Source organism: Panthera onca, chromosome X (assembly GCF_046562875.1).
Source record: "Panthera onca isolate mPanOnc1 chromosome X, mPanOnc1 haplotype 2, whole genome shotgun sequence".
Taxonomy (NCBI): domain Eukaryota; kingdom Metazoa; phylum Chordata; class Mammalia; order Carnivora; family Felidae; genus Panthera; species Panthera onca.
In genome coordinates, this window is record NC_138357.1 from 633,029 (window position 1) to 651,086 (window position 18,058).

Sequence of the window (18,058 nt, forward strand, 5' to 3'; positions counted from 1 at the left end):
GGGGTGCCTGGATGGCTCAGTCGGCTAAGTAGCTTACTTTAGCTCAGGTCATGATCTCGTGGGTCATGAGTTCAAGTCCCGCGTAGAGCTCTGTGCTGACAGCTCAGAGCCTGGAGCCTGCTTCATACTCCCTCTCTCTCTGCCCCTCCCACGATCATGCTTAGTCTCTCTCTCTCTCTCTCTCTCTCTCTCTCTCAAAAATAAATAGGCATTAATTTTATTTTTGAGAGAGAGTGAGAGAGCAGGAGCGGGAGAGGGGCAGAGAGAGAGAGGGAGACACGGAATCTGAAGCAGGCTCCAGGCTCTGAGCTGTCAGCACAGAGCCCAATGCCAGGCTTGAACTCATGAACAGAACCGTGAGATCATGACCTGAGCTGAAGTCCAACGCTTAACCGACTGAGCCACCCAGGTGCCCCTAAAGCACATTTTGAGTAAGTTAGTGCAAAAGTTCAGTGGACCAACTGGTGAGGCACCAGCTTGTGATGAGTTCCCCAACTAAGGCATCACTGGGCTTCACCTCTGTGCAGCCAGAACCAGATGATGGCAATATTGTCCTCTTCACAGTTGCAGCACTATTCGCTTGTTGGTGATAGATGGGACAAAAGTAGGGTCTTCTTTGGTAACTGAAGCTGCCTGGGGGCTAGCATTTTGTATGGGTATGGTCCCTTCTGTGCAGCCATCATGACCTCCCTCTCAAGCCCTGTCACCTGCTCACCTCAGCAGGAACACTGCCTCCAGATGCCATGCAGCGCACCAGGGTGACTTGACTGGGACCGTGCAGCCAGTGTTCCAACTCCACGCAGTAATCTTGAGGTCATCACGCCCACTACAGACAACTTCTGTTGTATTTTTATACACTTGTAATGAAACAATCTGGAAATGAAATTAAGAGAACAGTTTCATTCACAGTAGCATCAAAAAGAATAAAATACTTAGGAATAACTTAACCAAAGAAGTGTTAAGACTCGTAAACTGAAAACTAAAAAAAAAACCAAAAACAAAAAACAAAAAAAACCTGTTAAAATAAATTTTCTTTTTTTAAAAAATGTTTATTTATTCTTGAGAGAGAGACAGAGACAGAGACAGAGGGAGAAGGGGAGGGTCACAGAGAGAGGGAGACACAGAATCCAAAGCAGGCTCCAGGCTCTGAACCGTCAGCACAGAGCCCGATGTGGGGCTCGAATCTACAAATCAGGAGATCGTGACCTGAGTTGAAGTCGAACGCTTAACAGACTGAGCCACCTAGGCGCCCCTAAAATAGATTTTCAAAGACCTAAATATATGGAAAGATATTCTATGTTCAAGCATTAGAAGATTTAATTTAACTTAATTTTGTTAAGATGAATACACTGCTCAAATTGATCTATAAATTTAATAAAATCCCAATCAATATCCCAGCTGCCTTAGTTGCAGAAATTGACAAGCTGCTCTTAAAATTCATAAGGAATTGAAAGAGGCCCCAAATAACCAAAACAATCTTGGAAAAGAACACAGGAGGAGGACTCACATTTCCTGATTTCAAAACTTACTACAAAGCTACAACAATCAAGATAATGTGTTGCTGGCTTAAGACTAGATACATTATAAACCAATGAAATAAAATTGAGAGTCCGGGAATAAACCATGGTCTATGGTCAATTGGTTTTCCACAAGGGTGCCAAAACCATTCAATGGGGAAAGAATAATCTCTCCCAACAAAAGGTGCTTGGTGAACTAGCTATTCAGATGCAAAAGAATGAAGCTGGACCCCTATGTCACAGCATATATAAAAAATCAAATTAGAGCATGCATCTAAATAAATGTAGGCGTTAAAAATACAAAAATTTTAGAAGAAAGCATAGGAGTGAATCTTCATAACCTTGGATTTGGCAAAGTAGTCTTAGACATGGCCCCAGAAGCATAAGCAACAAAAGAGGAAAAAATTTTTTCTATTTCATCAAAATTGAAAACTTTGTGCTTCAAAGGGACACCTTCAAGAAACTGCAAAGTGCAAAAAGTGTACACAGAATGGGAGAAATATTTACAAATCATATATCTGATAAAGGACATGTACACTTGTACCTAGCATATATAAATAACTCTTAAAGCTCAATAATAAAAAGACAAATAACCCAGTTTAAAAACGGGAAAAGATGGGGCATCTGGGTGGCTCAGTCGGTTAAGCGTCCAACTCCAGATTTCGGCTCAGGTCATGATGTCACAGTTTGTGAGATTCAGCCCTGCGCTTGGGATTCTGTCTCTTCCTCTGTCTGTGCCCCTTCCCTGCTCTCTCTCTCTCTCTCTCTCTCTCTCTCTCTCTCTCTCTCTCTCCCTCTGTCTCTCAAAATAAATAAACTTTAAAAAATTTAAAAATTAAAATAAAAATGGGGAAAGGATTTGAGTATACATTTCTTCAAGTGGCTAATAGGAATGCAGAAAATATGCACATTGTCATCAGTTCTAGAATCAAAGACTTCGAAAATAATGTGTTAGAAAGATAGGGAGAAATGAGAACACTCATGCATTGCGGCACTACGGAAAACAGCCTGGCATTACTTTAAAGCATTCAACATTCAGTCACCATTGAACTCAGGAATTTCACTCCTAGGTTTAAACCCAAAAGAGTTCAAAGCATGTGTTCAAACAAACATTTGTACAGAAATGTCCATAGCAGCATGATTTATAATAGCTAAAATGTGGAAACATCCCAAATGTTTATGTGGCATATCCACATGGTGGAATATTAGTCATAAAAATGAATGTGGATAAACCTCTAAAACATGTTAAGTGAAAGAAGCCAGTTATAAAAGTCTACATATTCTGTAATTTCATTTATATGAAGTGCCCAGAATAAGGAAATCTATTTAGTGAGAAAGTAGATTAGTGTTTGCCAAGTGCCAGGGGGGGAAGGATGATAGAGGGGTGATTTGTTTTTGAGGTGATGAAAATATTTTGTTTTATTAATGTTTACTTATTTATTTAGAGAGAGAGAGCACGCACATGTGGGGGAGCGTCAGAGAGAGAGGGAGAGAGAAAGGATCTCAAGAAGCTTCCATGCAAAGCCGGACCCTGCCATCATGAGATCATGACCTCAGTTGGAATCAAGAGTAGGCCGCTTAACCAACGGAGCCACTCAGGTGCCCCGGGATGAAAATATTTTTTTATGTTTATTTATTTTTGACAGAGAGAGAGAGAACGAGCAAGAGAGGTGCAGAGAAAGAGACACAGACTCTGAACCAGGCTCCAGGCTCCAAGCTGTCAGCACACAGCCTGACGAGGGGCTTGAACCCACAAACCGTGAGATCATGACTTGAGCCAAAGTTGGACACATAACTGACTGAGCCACCCAGGTGGCCCTGAAAATATTTTCAAATTGACTGTGGCGATGGTTGCATAAGTTTGTGGCTAGGCTAAAAAGCATTGGACTGTGCACTTCAAATGAGCGAATTGTATGGTGTGTGAATTATATACCAATAAAGCTGTTTTTTAATTGAGTAAGGCAATGATAAGGAATTACATTTAAAAAAAAAAAGAGCAAAAGATTTGAAGAGGCAATTCCCAGAAGAGGAAATGCAAATGGTCGATGCACATGAAATGGTATTGACCTCATTAGTACCAGGGAAATGTAAAATAAAACAAAGATCACCTTTTTATTTAACTACATCAGACTGGCAAGAATTTGGAAAGAATACAACATGATGCTTGAAAAAAGGCGAAGAAATGGTTTTTTCACACATTGCTAAGTAGAATTTAAATTAATAAACGTTTTTGCAAGGTATAATGTCCATATCCATTACATTTAAAGTACTCCTACTCTTTCACTTCGTGTTCCCTTTTGAAAGACTCTATGTCCTAGAAATAACGCATGTGACTATACTTAGAATCACTATTGCAGCATTGTCATGCAAAAAGCAAATGCCAGGGTAATGGCCCAGTTTGATCCAATTTTTGTAAAATCAAACAGCAAAAAAAAAAAAAATTATGTGCATGTATATTTGCATGGAAGAATATATCCCAAGCTGTTAATATCTTGGGGGGGGGGGGGGGCGTGTCAGATAATGATGGACCTGCCTTTTGTGTACATCCTTGCATTGTTTTGTTAGTTTTAATGAAAAAGGCATTACTTTTGGGTTTTGACGATGAAGAAAAAAAATTAAGAAGAGGAGGTGGGTGGAGGAATTAGAAAGGAAAGGAAGGAGCTATTTTTGCGGCTGTTTCCGTGTGCGCTCCTTTTACAGATAGTGCGGCAGGCCCGGGCGTCGCGTCTACGCGCGGGATTACAGTAACTCGGTTGTCAGTGATGAGTCAGAGTGCGTGGTGCTGATGCTGCTGCCATTTCATCACCTCTGCGAGCGCAGCATCCATTCCTTCGCTCTCCTTGCGCCTGGGCCTACCTCGCCTCGGGCTCCCAGGCCAGCGATGTGCTCGTGGCCGATCTAGATCCGGACCAAGCCACGCTCTCCGAGGCCTCGGCTGGGCGCCCCTCTCGCCGCCCAAGGCCGGCCCGGGCCAAGGAGACCTGCTGATCCCCGGCTATGGAGGCCATCTGGCTATACCAGTTCCGGCTCATTGTCATCGGGGATTCCACGGTGGGCAAATCCTGTCTGATCCGCCGCTTCACCGAGGGCCGCTTTGCCCAGGTTTCGGACCCCACCGTGGGGGTGGATTTTTTCTCCCGTCTGGTGGAGATCGAGCCAGGAAAACGCATCAAGCTCCAGATCTGGGATACCGCGGGTCAAGAGAGGTTCAGGTGGGAGCGCAGCCGGGGCCGCGAGCAGTGGGAGGGTCTTCGGGGCTCGCACAACCCCTGGGAAAAGAGGACTTCCTGGTCCTGGTCGCGGCCCCTTAGGGACGATACCGAGCATCTGGGGATTTCTGCTCAAGCCCACCTTCAGCTACCTGGGAGTTCAGTGCGGGGAAAGAAGCGCCCTGGCCGGGCAGGCCGGGCAATGATACGTATTGCTTCCACCACAATTCCACCGATGTGCCCCTTGCTGGCTAACAAACTAGCTGGAATTGATCACTGAAATTTATCAGTCTCAGTCCTTATACTACATACTTTCAAACATGTTCCCAGGTCCACCTAACATAACTGACAGACATAGATAGGTGGTATATAGCGACAGCTACATATAGACCTAGACATAGATATAGATTTATAGAGAAACACACACAGAATTACATGAAATAGATACTGATCATTGATTCCTGCTTGCCACCAGCACACATTCAGTGATTATCCACTGCATGCCAGGCGCTGGGCTTGTTTCTGGGGAAACAGCCCAAGGAAACACACAAGAGGATGCCTTGTAAACAAAACAGACACAGGCCCTTCCCTCTTAGAACTTCCGTGCTGGCATAGTGGGAGGAAATACATAATTAGCAATGATACAAAAGAGTGTCCTGTTCATATTTGTATGCTCACTGCCTACTATAATGCTTCACATATAATGAGTAATCAATGAACAGGTGTAATTTTCTGTCACAACCCTTTGTTTTCCCTTTGGAATATGTATCATGTGTAATTATATGTGTGAACACAGAGAAGGCTACCTGGAGAAGATGAGGCCGTGATGAGTAGGAGTAGCCCAGCAGAGACAGGAAAAGCCCAGGGAGAGAAAACAGTGTACACAGAAAACTTGGAGAGAACAATTTGAGCTAAAGTCACATAAAGCAGCAGGAACTGGACCCACAAAGGACTCAATAGCGTTTATGCATTTTCAAATATGTTTATGATTATTTGTTTACTTATTGAACACTAATTCCACACAGAAAATACTGGTTAGGTAGTTGAAGAAGAGGAGATGCAAGAGTTCACTACAAACTTGAGGTGTCCCCACCCCCAACCCCGCAATTCCACAAACTATAAGTGAAGAAAGGTGTCTTTTTTATATTTATTGCAATCTCTGTATGAACAGCCTTTTCATATCCACTGCCTATTATTTATTGGGTGATCTTGATTTGTAAGAGTCCTTTATAGATTATTAATCTTCCTCTGTCATGTACGTTGTGAAATATTTTCCTAGCTTGTCATTTGTCTTTTAACTTTAAGAAAAATTTTTGATGTATGGAAGGTTTTAATTTTTATGTAGCCTCATGTTGTGTTTGGAAAGGGCTTTGTTACAGCTTCCTCACTGATTTCCTGAACCAAGTTGTTCACAAATGAAAACCTTTGTTCATGTTGAATTTTCTGATTACACCTACCATTCTCCTTTAAACATAAGGGAATCAGAAATGCTTTCCATCTCCAAGGCTTATTTGCTTGGTTGAACTCATTCGTAGCATTTGTCCTTATCATCATCTAGCTTGGACTTTAATTCCCTGGATGATGTCTGTTCTCTTATCACTGGGCCATTTGTACTAAGCCTTAAGCTACTGAGTCACTCATTGTTTATCTTTTTTTTTTTTTTTTTTTTTTTTATCCAAGGAGACAGAAAACCTAAAACTAGACGTAGATCAAAAAGCACAGTACTTTCAAGCAAGTAACTGTAGAGACAAAAATAGTTTGACACCCTCTAATAAGCTCTAATATGCTCTAAGCAAAGTACCATAACGTATGCAAGTCAACAAGTTAAAATATAGGCAGCTTCTCCTGCTTAAGAAGCACAGCACATGTATAATAGGTTTTAGAGATATTCTAATTACATCGCTTTAAATAAATTGTCACTTTAAGGGGAAGTTTTGGCTCTTTAAGCAGTTTTTCACAGTGGTAGCTCCTGAGTGAGCCTCTCTGAAATGTGTCAGGACCTTTGCAGACCATTCTTCTTTTTCCCATTCCCACATAGCCTAAGAAATAAAAAACAAAATGCATTTCTCCTCAGAGATGCACATAGCAGTAAGAAGTGGGAAAAATGGGGCCTATTGTAATATACCTCTATATACTTATAAACATGTTCTGTTGACTCTCGTAAGTTCATGTTTAATCTTTTCAAATCCCGTTTCAACTACGACAGTTTGTAATGAGCTCTCCAGGTCAGAGAACACTTTAGCATTCGTTATTTCATTTTGCTGCATAATAACCTGTGGCTTAGGTATCCCATTTTGCCACGGTGGGAGAGTGGGCTGTGGTTCTACCTGAACTGAGGGGAAATGCCTGTAAGGCCATGAGCATTCATTTCTAGAAGATGCCATCTCAAAGTTTTGGCCAATTGAAAATCTATGTAGTATTATTACACAATGACATCTGCATTCCACTGTTTAAGAAAAAAGAAAATCATTCTTACGAAAGGACTGTGTCCGTAACGAGACACGCTAGAATACACCATCTGAGTTCATTGAAGGACGGGAGTTTGGGCACGGCCTTTATTCTTTACTTCTTTCTTGTGTTTTAGATCCATCACTCGCGCCTACTACAGGAACTCAGTGGGTGGCCTTCTCTTATTTGACATCACCAACCGCAGGTCCTTCCAGAATGTCCATGAGTGGTTAGAAGAGACCAAAGTACACGTTCAGCCCTACCAAATTGTATTTGTTCTGGTGGGTCACAAGTGTGACCTGGATACACAGAGGCAAGTGACTCGCCACGAGGCAGAGAAACTGGCTGCTGCGTACGGCATGAAGTACATTGAAACGTCAGCCCGAGATGCCATTAACGTGGAGAAAGCCTTCACAGACCTGACAAGAGACATCTATGAGCTGGTTAAAAGGGGGGATATTACCATCCAGGAGGGATGGGAAGGCGTGAAGAGTGGATTTGTACCAAATGTGGTTCACTCTTCAGAAGAGGTTGTCAAGTCAGAGAGGAGATGTTTGTGCTAGTCAGCCCTTTTATTTCCAAAACATGCTCTCCCACCTGAACTTAAAAGTGATGAAAATGAAGAGAATCCTTGCGTGACTGAAGAGAACTCAACCTCCATTTTGCATACAAGGGAGCCTCCTTCTCCAGGGGTCTTGGACAGGCCGTGGAGGAGTAGATGTGGGAGCCTGGGTGCTGGGAGTGAGGGACTCATTTCGGCGACTGTTTGTGGCCCATTGTGAGTGGACCACATGTCAAGGGGCTGAGGCTTGGGGAGCTGGGCCCAGAAAAATACAACCACAGACAGGACAGCTATTTCTTGGTATTTCAGCTCATTCATAGGTCACAAACATAAATCTGTAAAGGGGAAAAAAGTATCACATTGGAAACAATAAGCCAAACTAAAAAAGACTACGACATCAACTTAATCAGTGAGAATACCCTACACCAAGTGTGTGTGCTGGGTTGGGTGCAAAGGTACCAATTAGCTTCCAAACAGCTTGTCTGTAAAATGAGGGGCACGGACCAGCTATTTACTAAGACCGTTTCGAGGCCTGTTGTTCTAGTAAAAATGCCGTGTGTATGAAGAGGGAAGCCATTATATGTATTGCTTTTATCACATTCCAGAAAATGTACACCCTTATGATGGAATAACCAACCGTGTGAAAGAAATTGTGCCATGCAAATTACCATATAAGTAGAAGAAAGGAACCCTGTAACCCATGCCATGCCCTCTTCCCTCAGCCCCCCAGCCCAGATCATGCCCGGGGTTTCTCTGCAGGGGCAGCGGCTGCCTAAAAAGTGCACAACCTGCCTGTCCCTTCAGGTTCCTGGCGACAACAGTACAGGGACTGCCTCTGCAAAGAGCCCTGAGGCAGACATTCGCTCAGCAAGAGGCACCACCGGCACCCTCACAAACACTTCACCGTCACTTGAATTCACAGCAGGCCTCTGAGGTTTTCTTCCCCATTTTACAAAAGAGTAAAACTAAGAAGCAGGAGCCTCGCTCTGCCAGGGTGAAGGTCTCCTGACTCCTAGTTCTTGTTCCTGCTGTCGGGTGAATGAACCGTTATTAATTTGTTTACTTTGGAAGAGCTATGACTGTAAATAAATGTTCTCGACATGTTAGGGTGTTTCCTTATTGCTTACGACTCAGCTGTCATCCTGAGGGAACCTGGGGATGAAACGAAGGTAAAGCCATTTCAGGTATTACTGACAAGCAGGCTTTAAACGAGTGAGTAATTGCACAACTAAAAACACATTAAAACTGTGTGCGCCACAAGCGTTCTTATCACTGAAACACAGTGGACATGTTAGCGAAAAGAACCAAATGCAGCAATGGGGAGTGGGATGGGGGGTAAACACTCAGCTCACAATGACCTTGGCTACCTGTTTGCCATATACTACACGGGGTTCTTGTCTACCCTAGAGAGTCAGCTCCTAATTCTCAGGTGAGCAGACGTCTAACTGCATCAGAAAACTGAAATGGTTGGCTTAAGGTTCCATTACCTTCTTGAAGAGAGGTCATGCTTTAAATTATTTTTCAGATTGTAGCCAGCTGAGCTAGGCAAAAGCCATACTTTTCACAGTAAGAAAACAATTCTGAGTAGTCAGGTTTCTCATATCCATTCTGACAGGAAAGCCTGACAACGGTAAATTGCTTTGAGATATAATACTGAACTTCGGTATGAATGTGACTGAATCTGAAAGTTCGGGAATTTGCTTCAGCCACAAAGAAGAAGCCAAATAACGAGAATTACAGAAACAAACCACCTTGGACCAACCTGCGGCATCGACTACAAGTGAAGCTCTCATCCTGTCTACATTCATTTCACATGACCTGGCCTGGGCGGAGTGATTAAGTGGCCAGCTTTGTGGTTTTAGAAGGCAAATAAAAGATGGTGAACAGGATTAACACACAATTTCATCAACTACTATGTTTAATTGTATCAAGAAGATTCTGAAAGCAAGATTATCCAGTAGATAAATGAGTTTTTTCAGTGGCTTCTGTCAGTTCAAAAAAAAGAGAAACAAAACTTCTTTATGGTTTTCTTGTCTAAGACACTATATGTATACTTTTTCCATTCCTTGCATTTTTTAAAGGCAGGTTTAAAAATACTCAGCATAGGATCCAGCAAAGGTGGCTGAGCTTAATTGCTTAAACGAGTTCTAGAAACTTTAAAAATCATTTTAGTAGAATTCAGTGCTGTTGTCACTGCAATAAGTGGGTTTTAGAAACTGAGTGTGAAAAAATCAGGTGTTAATACAATACTAAGGATAAAGCTTTAGAAGCTATTTTACTACATAGGTAAAGAAAAGATCAACTAACTTGTAACAAAGACCACAACTGCATGTTGGATTGGATTGTCTCATATTCCAGAATAAAATGTACTGTATACTTTTCCTCACTTTGTTGTGCATTGTAATGAAATGTGGAAAAATGTTTTCTTTAGCTGTATGTGAATGAGAATTTGCTTGTATTTAGTAAAATGGTTGATTATGTGACTGTGAGATTCCAAGTGTGTGTTGTAGCTGTTTCCAGAGTCTGTCACCACAGTAGTAACCATTGTAGGTTATCCGTTATGTACGACATACACTATGCAAAAGAGTCTTCACTGGTATCTCAAAGCCAGAACAAGAATATGAGTTTTGAAAGTTACGTAATCATCATGTTGAAAGTCACAGAGACCTCACTACAGCCTGAGGATCCCATGACACCAGGTAGCTGTTTACAACTATTGTCATCCCTGGAAAGTCTTCTTTTCCACAAGCTAAATTGTCTCAGCTGTTTTGAGTCCTACTCTATGATATCCGTTTTGTATCAGGATCACTTGGAGTGTGGGGCCCAGATTGGAACACAAAAGTTCAGAACACTGCCTGTGGTTGATAGTGCCTATTTAGGGGAGGGGAAAAAAGGGAAAGATGTTTGATTCTGAGTCTGGGCCTAGGAAGGCTGAATTATGCACAGCTTTATCATTTTTATAGTCATGAGTGAAGGAAGGAGGAAGGAAGGTAGAAAGGAAAAACCAACAATGCAACAGCATTTCATATAGTTAACATCCCATTCTCCTTAAAACACTCCTTATAATGCCAGGGTCTGATCATCTTTTCTTTGGTTAATTCCTTTGGTGACCTTATTCTGTCCTGTGTCTGTAAAGACCACGTTATAAGCCAATGAGTCCTGAGTGTATATCTCCAGCTTGTCTCTTTCCCATGGACTCCAGACCTTTATAAATAGCTGCCTACCCAGCATGTCCACTTGAATGTCTATCAGGCATCAGAAATTTAACATGTCCCAGACCAAGCTCCTAATCTTCCTCCCCAAATGTATTCTTCCCATAGCCTTTCCTTCCTCAGTAAATGGCGACTTTGTCTTTCTGTGTACTTTTGCCAAAAACCTTGGAGTCATCCTTGACTCCTCTCTTTCATAGTCCACATGGGGTCTATCTGGCTAGGCTGGCTCTACCTTAAAAGTAACCAGAATCAGACTCAGGTGAAGATGTTGAAACGTTCTTCAAATGCACCAAGCACATTCACACCTCAGGGCCTTCGTACTCGCTCTTTACTGTGTCTGGAATTCTCTTTCCTGAGATGACTGCCTGGATTTCTCCCTCACCCCCAGCAGGTTCTGAAACCGACAGCCTCCAAAATCTGCAAGCAGCTTCCTGATTCTCGAGAAGATGTAGCTCCAGAAGTTGTCCCCGACAGCTCAACGTAGCATGTAACTCCTTAGTCTTCCCTGGAGAACAACAGAGTTTCGGTATACAATAAAGGGCAGAGAAACTTGGGAGGAGAGAATGGAAAACCTGGAGAGTGTAGCTTCACAGGAAGGAGTGGACAGTAGTATCACAATGCAGCAGTGGATTCAGAAAGCTAATGGCTAAAATATATCCATAAGATTCAAGGGAGCCGGAAGTCACGAGCGACCTTTGTCAGCACAGCGTTGGTGGAATGATTTCTGCCTATACCATGCCCCTTAGGGCGTTGTTCTCAGTTCTGTTGGAAGTCCAACTCTTTCCTTTTCTTTTTTTTTTTTTCCAGTTCTTTTCCTTGCTCTCCATGTTCTCCTCTCCCTAGACAATCTTACCTTTGCTCGTGACTTCAGTTATTGTTTTGGCATTGAGGACTCCCCGATGGAGGACTCCAGCCCATTCTTTTGAGCGTTATACCAATACGGCCAACTCGCCCACCGAACACATGCACAAATTCCTCCGACTCAACATATCCAGTATGAAACCAGCATCTATCAGAATGTGTTCCTTCCACCCCAATCCTCCTCATCTCTATAAACGACACCACCATCCAACGCTTTGTTCGACACAGAAACCTAGCAGTTATCCTTAATCCCTCACTTCTCCCCACCTCCTGTATCAAATCCATATCCACTGCAGCGCCATTGCTATCACCTATGTCCAGGCTGCTGCCAACTCTTTCCTGAACTACTCTGGTATCTTCCTAAGCGGCCACCTTACTTTCTGTTCCCATTCCCAAAATACATTCTCGACATAACAGCCAGAATGAATGGTCTTTTCAAAACAGAAAACAGATCAAGTCATTCTTCTGCTTACTACCCACCAATGGTTTCTCATCACATTTAGAACAAAATCCAAATAAACCTTACGTTTCTTAACATGACAAGGCCTTGCAAGATCGGGCCTCTCTGCCTACTTCTCCAGTTGTAAGTTCCCCAAATGTCAGAATCTTATTTGTCTTGTTCACCATTGTTTCTGCAACCTGTGACATACACCTATTTTTCAATAACCAAGAAATATTTGAACGAATGGTTGTTTCATTCCCCTACGCTAATCCAATGACCTTCACTATTACTTCACTTCAGTAAAATACACACAGGGCCCTATCCTAAAGTATGACCAAATTTTTTCTTTTATTTTGAGAGACAAAAAGAGCCCAAGCGCAAGCATGAGTGGGGGAGGGGCCGAGAGAGGGAGAGAGAGAATCCCAAGCAGGCTCCAGGCTGTCAGCACAGAGCAGGACACAGGGCTCGATCTCACGACTGAGATCATGACCTGAGCCGAAATCAAGAGTCAGACGTTTAACCGACTGAGCCACCCAAGCATCTTATGATGAAATTTTATATAGCCTCTGAAACCTGATTACAGGTTCTGTTTGTCTACTCTATCCCATGAACCCTATTTTAAACTTCTCTAGGACCTTCAGGCAATCAACCACCATCCACTGCCAGTCTATCAATGCACCCTTTGACTTTGTTTCGCTCGCTCTTTCTCCTGGCTGTTGTGATGTCTGTCAGCTGGATTCAGGTCATCAGTTCCTAAAGAATATGATTGGTAACAGTTTGGTCTATTTCCTTCTAGACGATTTCTTTCTTTCTTTCTTTCTTTTTCAAAATGTTATTTACATAGTGGGTAAGAGGATGGATTTTGGAGTAAGACCATCATGGGTTCAAATTCTGAGTCTACCAGTTAATACATGTGTGATTGAATTTCTCAGACTCTCAGGGTACCACATACACTAAACTGGACAATGATAATATTTAATTCATAGAATTGTTGTGAGAATGAAATGACATAATCCATATAAAGTACCTAGCACTTGGTAAATGTCACGTCGTAAGCATACTCAGAAAATGGGTGTTTTATGTTTGCACCTAAATTACTCTTTTTCATAAATTGTATTATGTAACCTTTTGCACACATACAGTATATATTTTGTAAATATGTGAGAGTAGAAGTTGTCGGTTTTCTGCTTATTATTGTACCTCTATAGTCAATCAGTGCCTGATACATATTTGTTGAATGTGATCAGGAAAAAAAGGTGGCTGACATACTGAAGATGACAGACACAGAAGAAATCGGGGTTTTTGATGATGCCATTGAGCTACAGATTTGACTACCCTTGGAGCCACTTTATCTTAAGACTATTACATGAAATAATACATCCCTTTTTAGTTTATGCCATTTTTTTCAACTTGTAGCTGAAGGTCTCCTAACTGATACAATAGCATTATACAGGAAGTTATTTAATTCCCATTGCTGCTTTAAAGTGATTCTGCGATGTATACATACCTTTGAGTATTTCACCAATTATGTCAAGTCAAAATCATAAAAGTGGAATTTATGAATCAAAGAATATACACCTTTCAAATTTTGATACAATTATTCAGATTGCTTTCTAGAAAGCTTTTACTGAATACCCACGAACAGTGTGTGATAATGTCTATAATGAGTATTATTGTCAATCTTTTAACTCTTTGCAAAACTGAGAGGTGAATAATATAAATTTTGTAATTTGCATATATTTGGCTAATTGGTTTTTTGTCACTTGCAACTGAAAACGGGACTAATAACAAGGTGTTGACTTTTTTCTTATTAATTAATAAATAAGATTTCCTTACATATGGAAATAAATTCTTTATCTACCACATATGTTATTCTATATTTTTTCATGTTTTTTGGACTTTTAACTTTATTTATGGTCTTTGGTAATATAAAAAGAGTCTTTAATATTTCATAAATAATATCATTATTAAATAATTTAACAATAAATAATATTTTGTTTATTAATCATAATTTCACACATTGTCTATGAGAATCTGGAAACAGTTCTCTCTAAGTTGGGGAACTGGGTGGCTGGCAGACAAGGTGCAAAGAAAACTTAATGTGTATCAGATAATATTTTATAACTTTTGATATTTATACCATGTACCTCATATATATATATGTGTGTATACACACATATACACACACATATATATATATATATATATATATATATATATATATATATGGCTTGTTCTCTTGATGTTTTATGGCAATACTGTTAGTTTTAGATAAGCCTTCTCCACCTAAATACTAGAAAACCATGTTTCCTAAAATGCATTTAGGGTTCCTTCAGGAATTGACTTCTGTTTAATATGTGGAGGTAGGAATAAGAACTATTCTTCCCAAATGGCTACTTACCCTACACTATCCATAAAATACTTCATTCTTTCTTCAATGATCGGAAATTCTACTCTTTTCAAATGTTGACATACATATGGGTTTTTGGACTCCCATTTTATAGCTCATTAATCTGTTTGTCTATTCCTGCCCTAACACTACATTGTATTTTTTATTACCTTTTTTCGCTTCAAAACTTTCTTTGATATTCTCATGCAGTACATTAAAACTTAAGAATAAATGTGTCAATTTCTTTATCCACTCATCTGTTAAAAAAGCCAGACACAGAAAGGAAACAACTGCATGATCTCGTTTATATGTGGAATATAAAAAATTTAAATACATAGAAGGATAGAATGGTAGTTACTAGGGGGTGGGGAAGGAGGGGAAATGGGAGAATGCTGGCCAAAGGTTACAAAGATGCAGTTATGCAGAATGAATAGGTTTTGGAGATCTACTGGACAGCATGTAGACTATAGTTATCAATAGTGTATCGGATACTGGAAATTTGCTAAAAGACTAGATTTCAGGTACTCACCACACACACACAATGGTAACTATGGGAAGGGATGGATATGTTAATGAGCTTGACTGTAGTAATCATTTAAGTATAGACAGATAGATATAGATATATCGCCATGTTGTACACCTTAAATGTATACAATTTTTGTTATAAACATAAAAAATAATAAATGTGTCACGTTTTCCCTCAGGCAGGGTTAGGATTTTGATTGCTTTAATTTACTGACACTGATAGAATGTCATTCCGTTAATTTAATCCTTGTTTATGTCCATCAGTTAATTCTTATAGCTCACTTATAGGATTTAGCTATTGTCTGTTAATTCCTAGATATTTTATAATATTTACATATCATAAATATTTGTATTTTATTTGAATGGGTTCTTTTTCTCATTACATGCTCTAATTGGTCATTGCTAGTGTGTAGGGAACTGTGGATACGTGTATGTTTACATCTTGTATTCAGACACTATACTAAATTCTCTTATTACTTCAGTTTTTCAATTGATCTCTTCTGTTTTTCTAGGTGGACACTGTAATCCAGAAATAATAATTTTCTGGGGCACCTGGGTGGCTCAGTCGGTTGTGTCTGACTTTGGCTCACTTCATGATCTCATGGTCTGTGGGTTTGAGCCCCGCGTCGGGCTCTGTGCTGACAGCTCAGAGCCTGGAGCCTGCTTCGGATTCTGTGTCTCCCTCTCTCTCTGCCCCTCCCCTGCTCATGCTCTCTCAAAAATAAACATTAAAAATATTTTTAAAAATTTTGTGTGTGTGTCTTTTATTTTGAGAGAGAAACAGAGTGAGAGTGGGGGGAAGGGCAGAGAGAGAGGGAGACACAGAATCCGAAGCAGTCTCTGAGCTGTTAGCACAGAGCCAGACGCGGGGCCGAACCCACAGACTGAAATCTTGACCCGAGCTGAAGTCGGACACCCAACTGACTGAGCCACCCAGGCGCCCTCATTAAAAATATTTTTAAAAAAGAAATAATTTTCTCTCTTCCTTTCTAATATTTATACTTCATTTCTTCTTCTTTTCACACTGACTAGAACCTGGATTACAGTGATGATTGGGGCACCTGGGTGGCTCAGTCGGTTGAGCGTCCGACTTCGGCTCAGGCCATAATCTGGCAGTTTGTGAGTTCGAGCCCCGCATCGGGCTCTCTGTTGACAGCTCGGAGCCTGGACCCTGCTTCGGATTCTGTGCCTCCCTCTGTCTCTGCCCCTCCCATGCTCACGCTCTATCTCTCTCTGTCAATAATAAATAAACGTTAAGAAAAAAATTTTTTAATAAAATGATGAATAACAACAGTAATGGTGGGCATCTCTGTCTTGTTCCTGCTTATATGCTTCTAGCATTTTAACTTTAAATTACTTTGATTACGTTCTAGAACTTTTCACTACATTACTATTTACTAAGAGCTTTTACAAAGAATGTATGCTGAGTTTTTCAAATGTCTTTCTTATACCTATTGAGATAATCAAATGTTTTTTTTCCTTAACCTGTTAATGTAATAAATTGTACCTAGTAAATCTGTTTATGTTTAACCATGTTTCTTTACATTCTTCAAATAAACTGTACATGTTCATGGTATATTTTTAAAACAGTTTGACTTAATTTACTAATATTTTATTAGGATCTTTGCATCTATATTCATGTTTGAGATGGGTTCATAACAGTACTTCCAAAAATTCAACAGAGATTAAGAGAAATAGGGGGGATCTACAGTCAAATAAACTTGGAAAATTGTGGGTTTAACAAATCAAAACAATATCCTGCAGGAGTACGCTAGTATATATTGGGGCTTTCCAACGGGAGGCAATTTTATACAGCATCTCCTCAACTTACATGACAAAATAATTTGACTAAGAGTTCATTGTAAATGTTCTTTTGTGTTTTCTTTCAGGTTGTGGCACTATGGTTATTCTGGCCTCGTGAAATCATAAAATGGTTGAAAATGTATGTCTTCTTTTTCTATATCCTAGAATACTTAAATAACAGAGTGGTCTGCTGCTGGAAACTCTGATAGAATTCACCCATAAAAGCTTTTGGGTCCAGCATTTATCTTTCTTCTTCCTTCCCTCCCCCGTTTTTTTGTTTGTTTGTTTGTTTGTTTCTTCTTCTTTATTCTTGTGGGGTTTTTGTTTGTGTTTTTGTTTTTGTTTTTGGAAGAAGAGGGTATAGATCTTTAGCAACCCTTTCATTTTATTTCAGAGTTATGGTTAGATTCAGCTTTAAACCATTAGATACACTATTTTGTTGTTCACATGTACTCATTGTCCTTCTCTGGAATAGGATTATACTTCCCTCCTATGATGTGGGCTTGGCCATGTGACTGTCAGCGCGCTAGCTGGAGGCTTACCTATCCGACTGGATTCCAGAGCCACCTGGACCTGTGGCGGCCACGTGGCACAGGGATTGGGAGGGACTACCTTAGCAGCACACAGCCTACATCCTGGTGAATGAATTTTGGTAATTGACATTTTCCTTGAAAGGTATCCATTCCATTTAAATTTTCAAATGCATTGGCATACAGTTGTCACACTTAGTATAGCTTTAAAATCTCTGGATTGGTGCATAGAAACCTCTCATTTGTAATGCTTTGTTTATGTTTTTGTCTTTATAATTCAGAGTTGTTAGAGGCTTATCTATTTTTATCAGTACTTCAAAGAACCAGTTCTTGGTTTTATCAATTTTGCTTATTCTGCATTCTAATTTATTAACTTTTCACGTTATCTACATAAACATACTTTGTCTTTTCTCATGTGAATATTTCTCTGGCTCTTCATATGCCAAGTAATTTTTAATTGTACTCCAAACATTTTCTAATATTATGCAACTCTGGGTTTTGTTTAAATTCTATGGAGAATGTTGATATTTTTGTTTTAGCTGACGATTTCTCTGGAAAAG

General features: G+C 40.3%; 1 protein-coding gene and 1 pseudogene across 1 annotated transcript; one reads left to right on the plus strand and one right to left on the minus strand.

Moving 5' to 3' along the window:
• Nucleotides 1-449: 449 nt before the first annotated feature.
• Nucleotides 450-867, minus strand: LOC145714156 (cytochrome c oxidase subunit 5B, mitochondrial pseudogene; annotated as a pseudogene).
• Nucleotides 868-4,265: 3,398 nt separating this feature from the next.
• On the plus strand, nucleotides 4,266-10,118 carry RAB39B (RAB39B, member RAS oncogene family). Its single transcript, XM_081794377.1, has 2 exons — nucleotides 4,266-4,729; nucleotides 7,311-10,118. The coding sequence occupies exons 1-2, from the start codon at nucleotides 4,515-4,517 to the stop codon at nucleotides 7,735-7,737; spliced, it is 642 nt and encodes a 213-aa protein (XP_081650503.1). The 5' UTR covers nucleotides 4,266-4,514; the 3' UTR covers nucleotides 7,738-10,118.
• Nucleotides 10,119-18,058: the final 7,940 nt, after the last annotated feature.

Excerpts from the sequence above, each read along its gene's own strand:
- RAB39B (XM_081794377.1), top strand. The coding sequence starts at position 4,515 with ATGGAGGCCATCTGGCTATACCAGTTCCGGCTCATTGTCATCGGGGAT. Across the intron at positions 4,730-7,310 it reads GCGGGTCAAGAGAGGTTCAG|ATCCATCACTCGCGCCTACT; the intron begins GTGGGAGCGCAG and ends CTTGTGTTTTAG.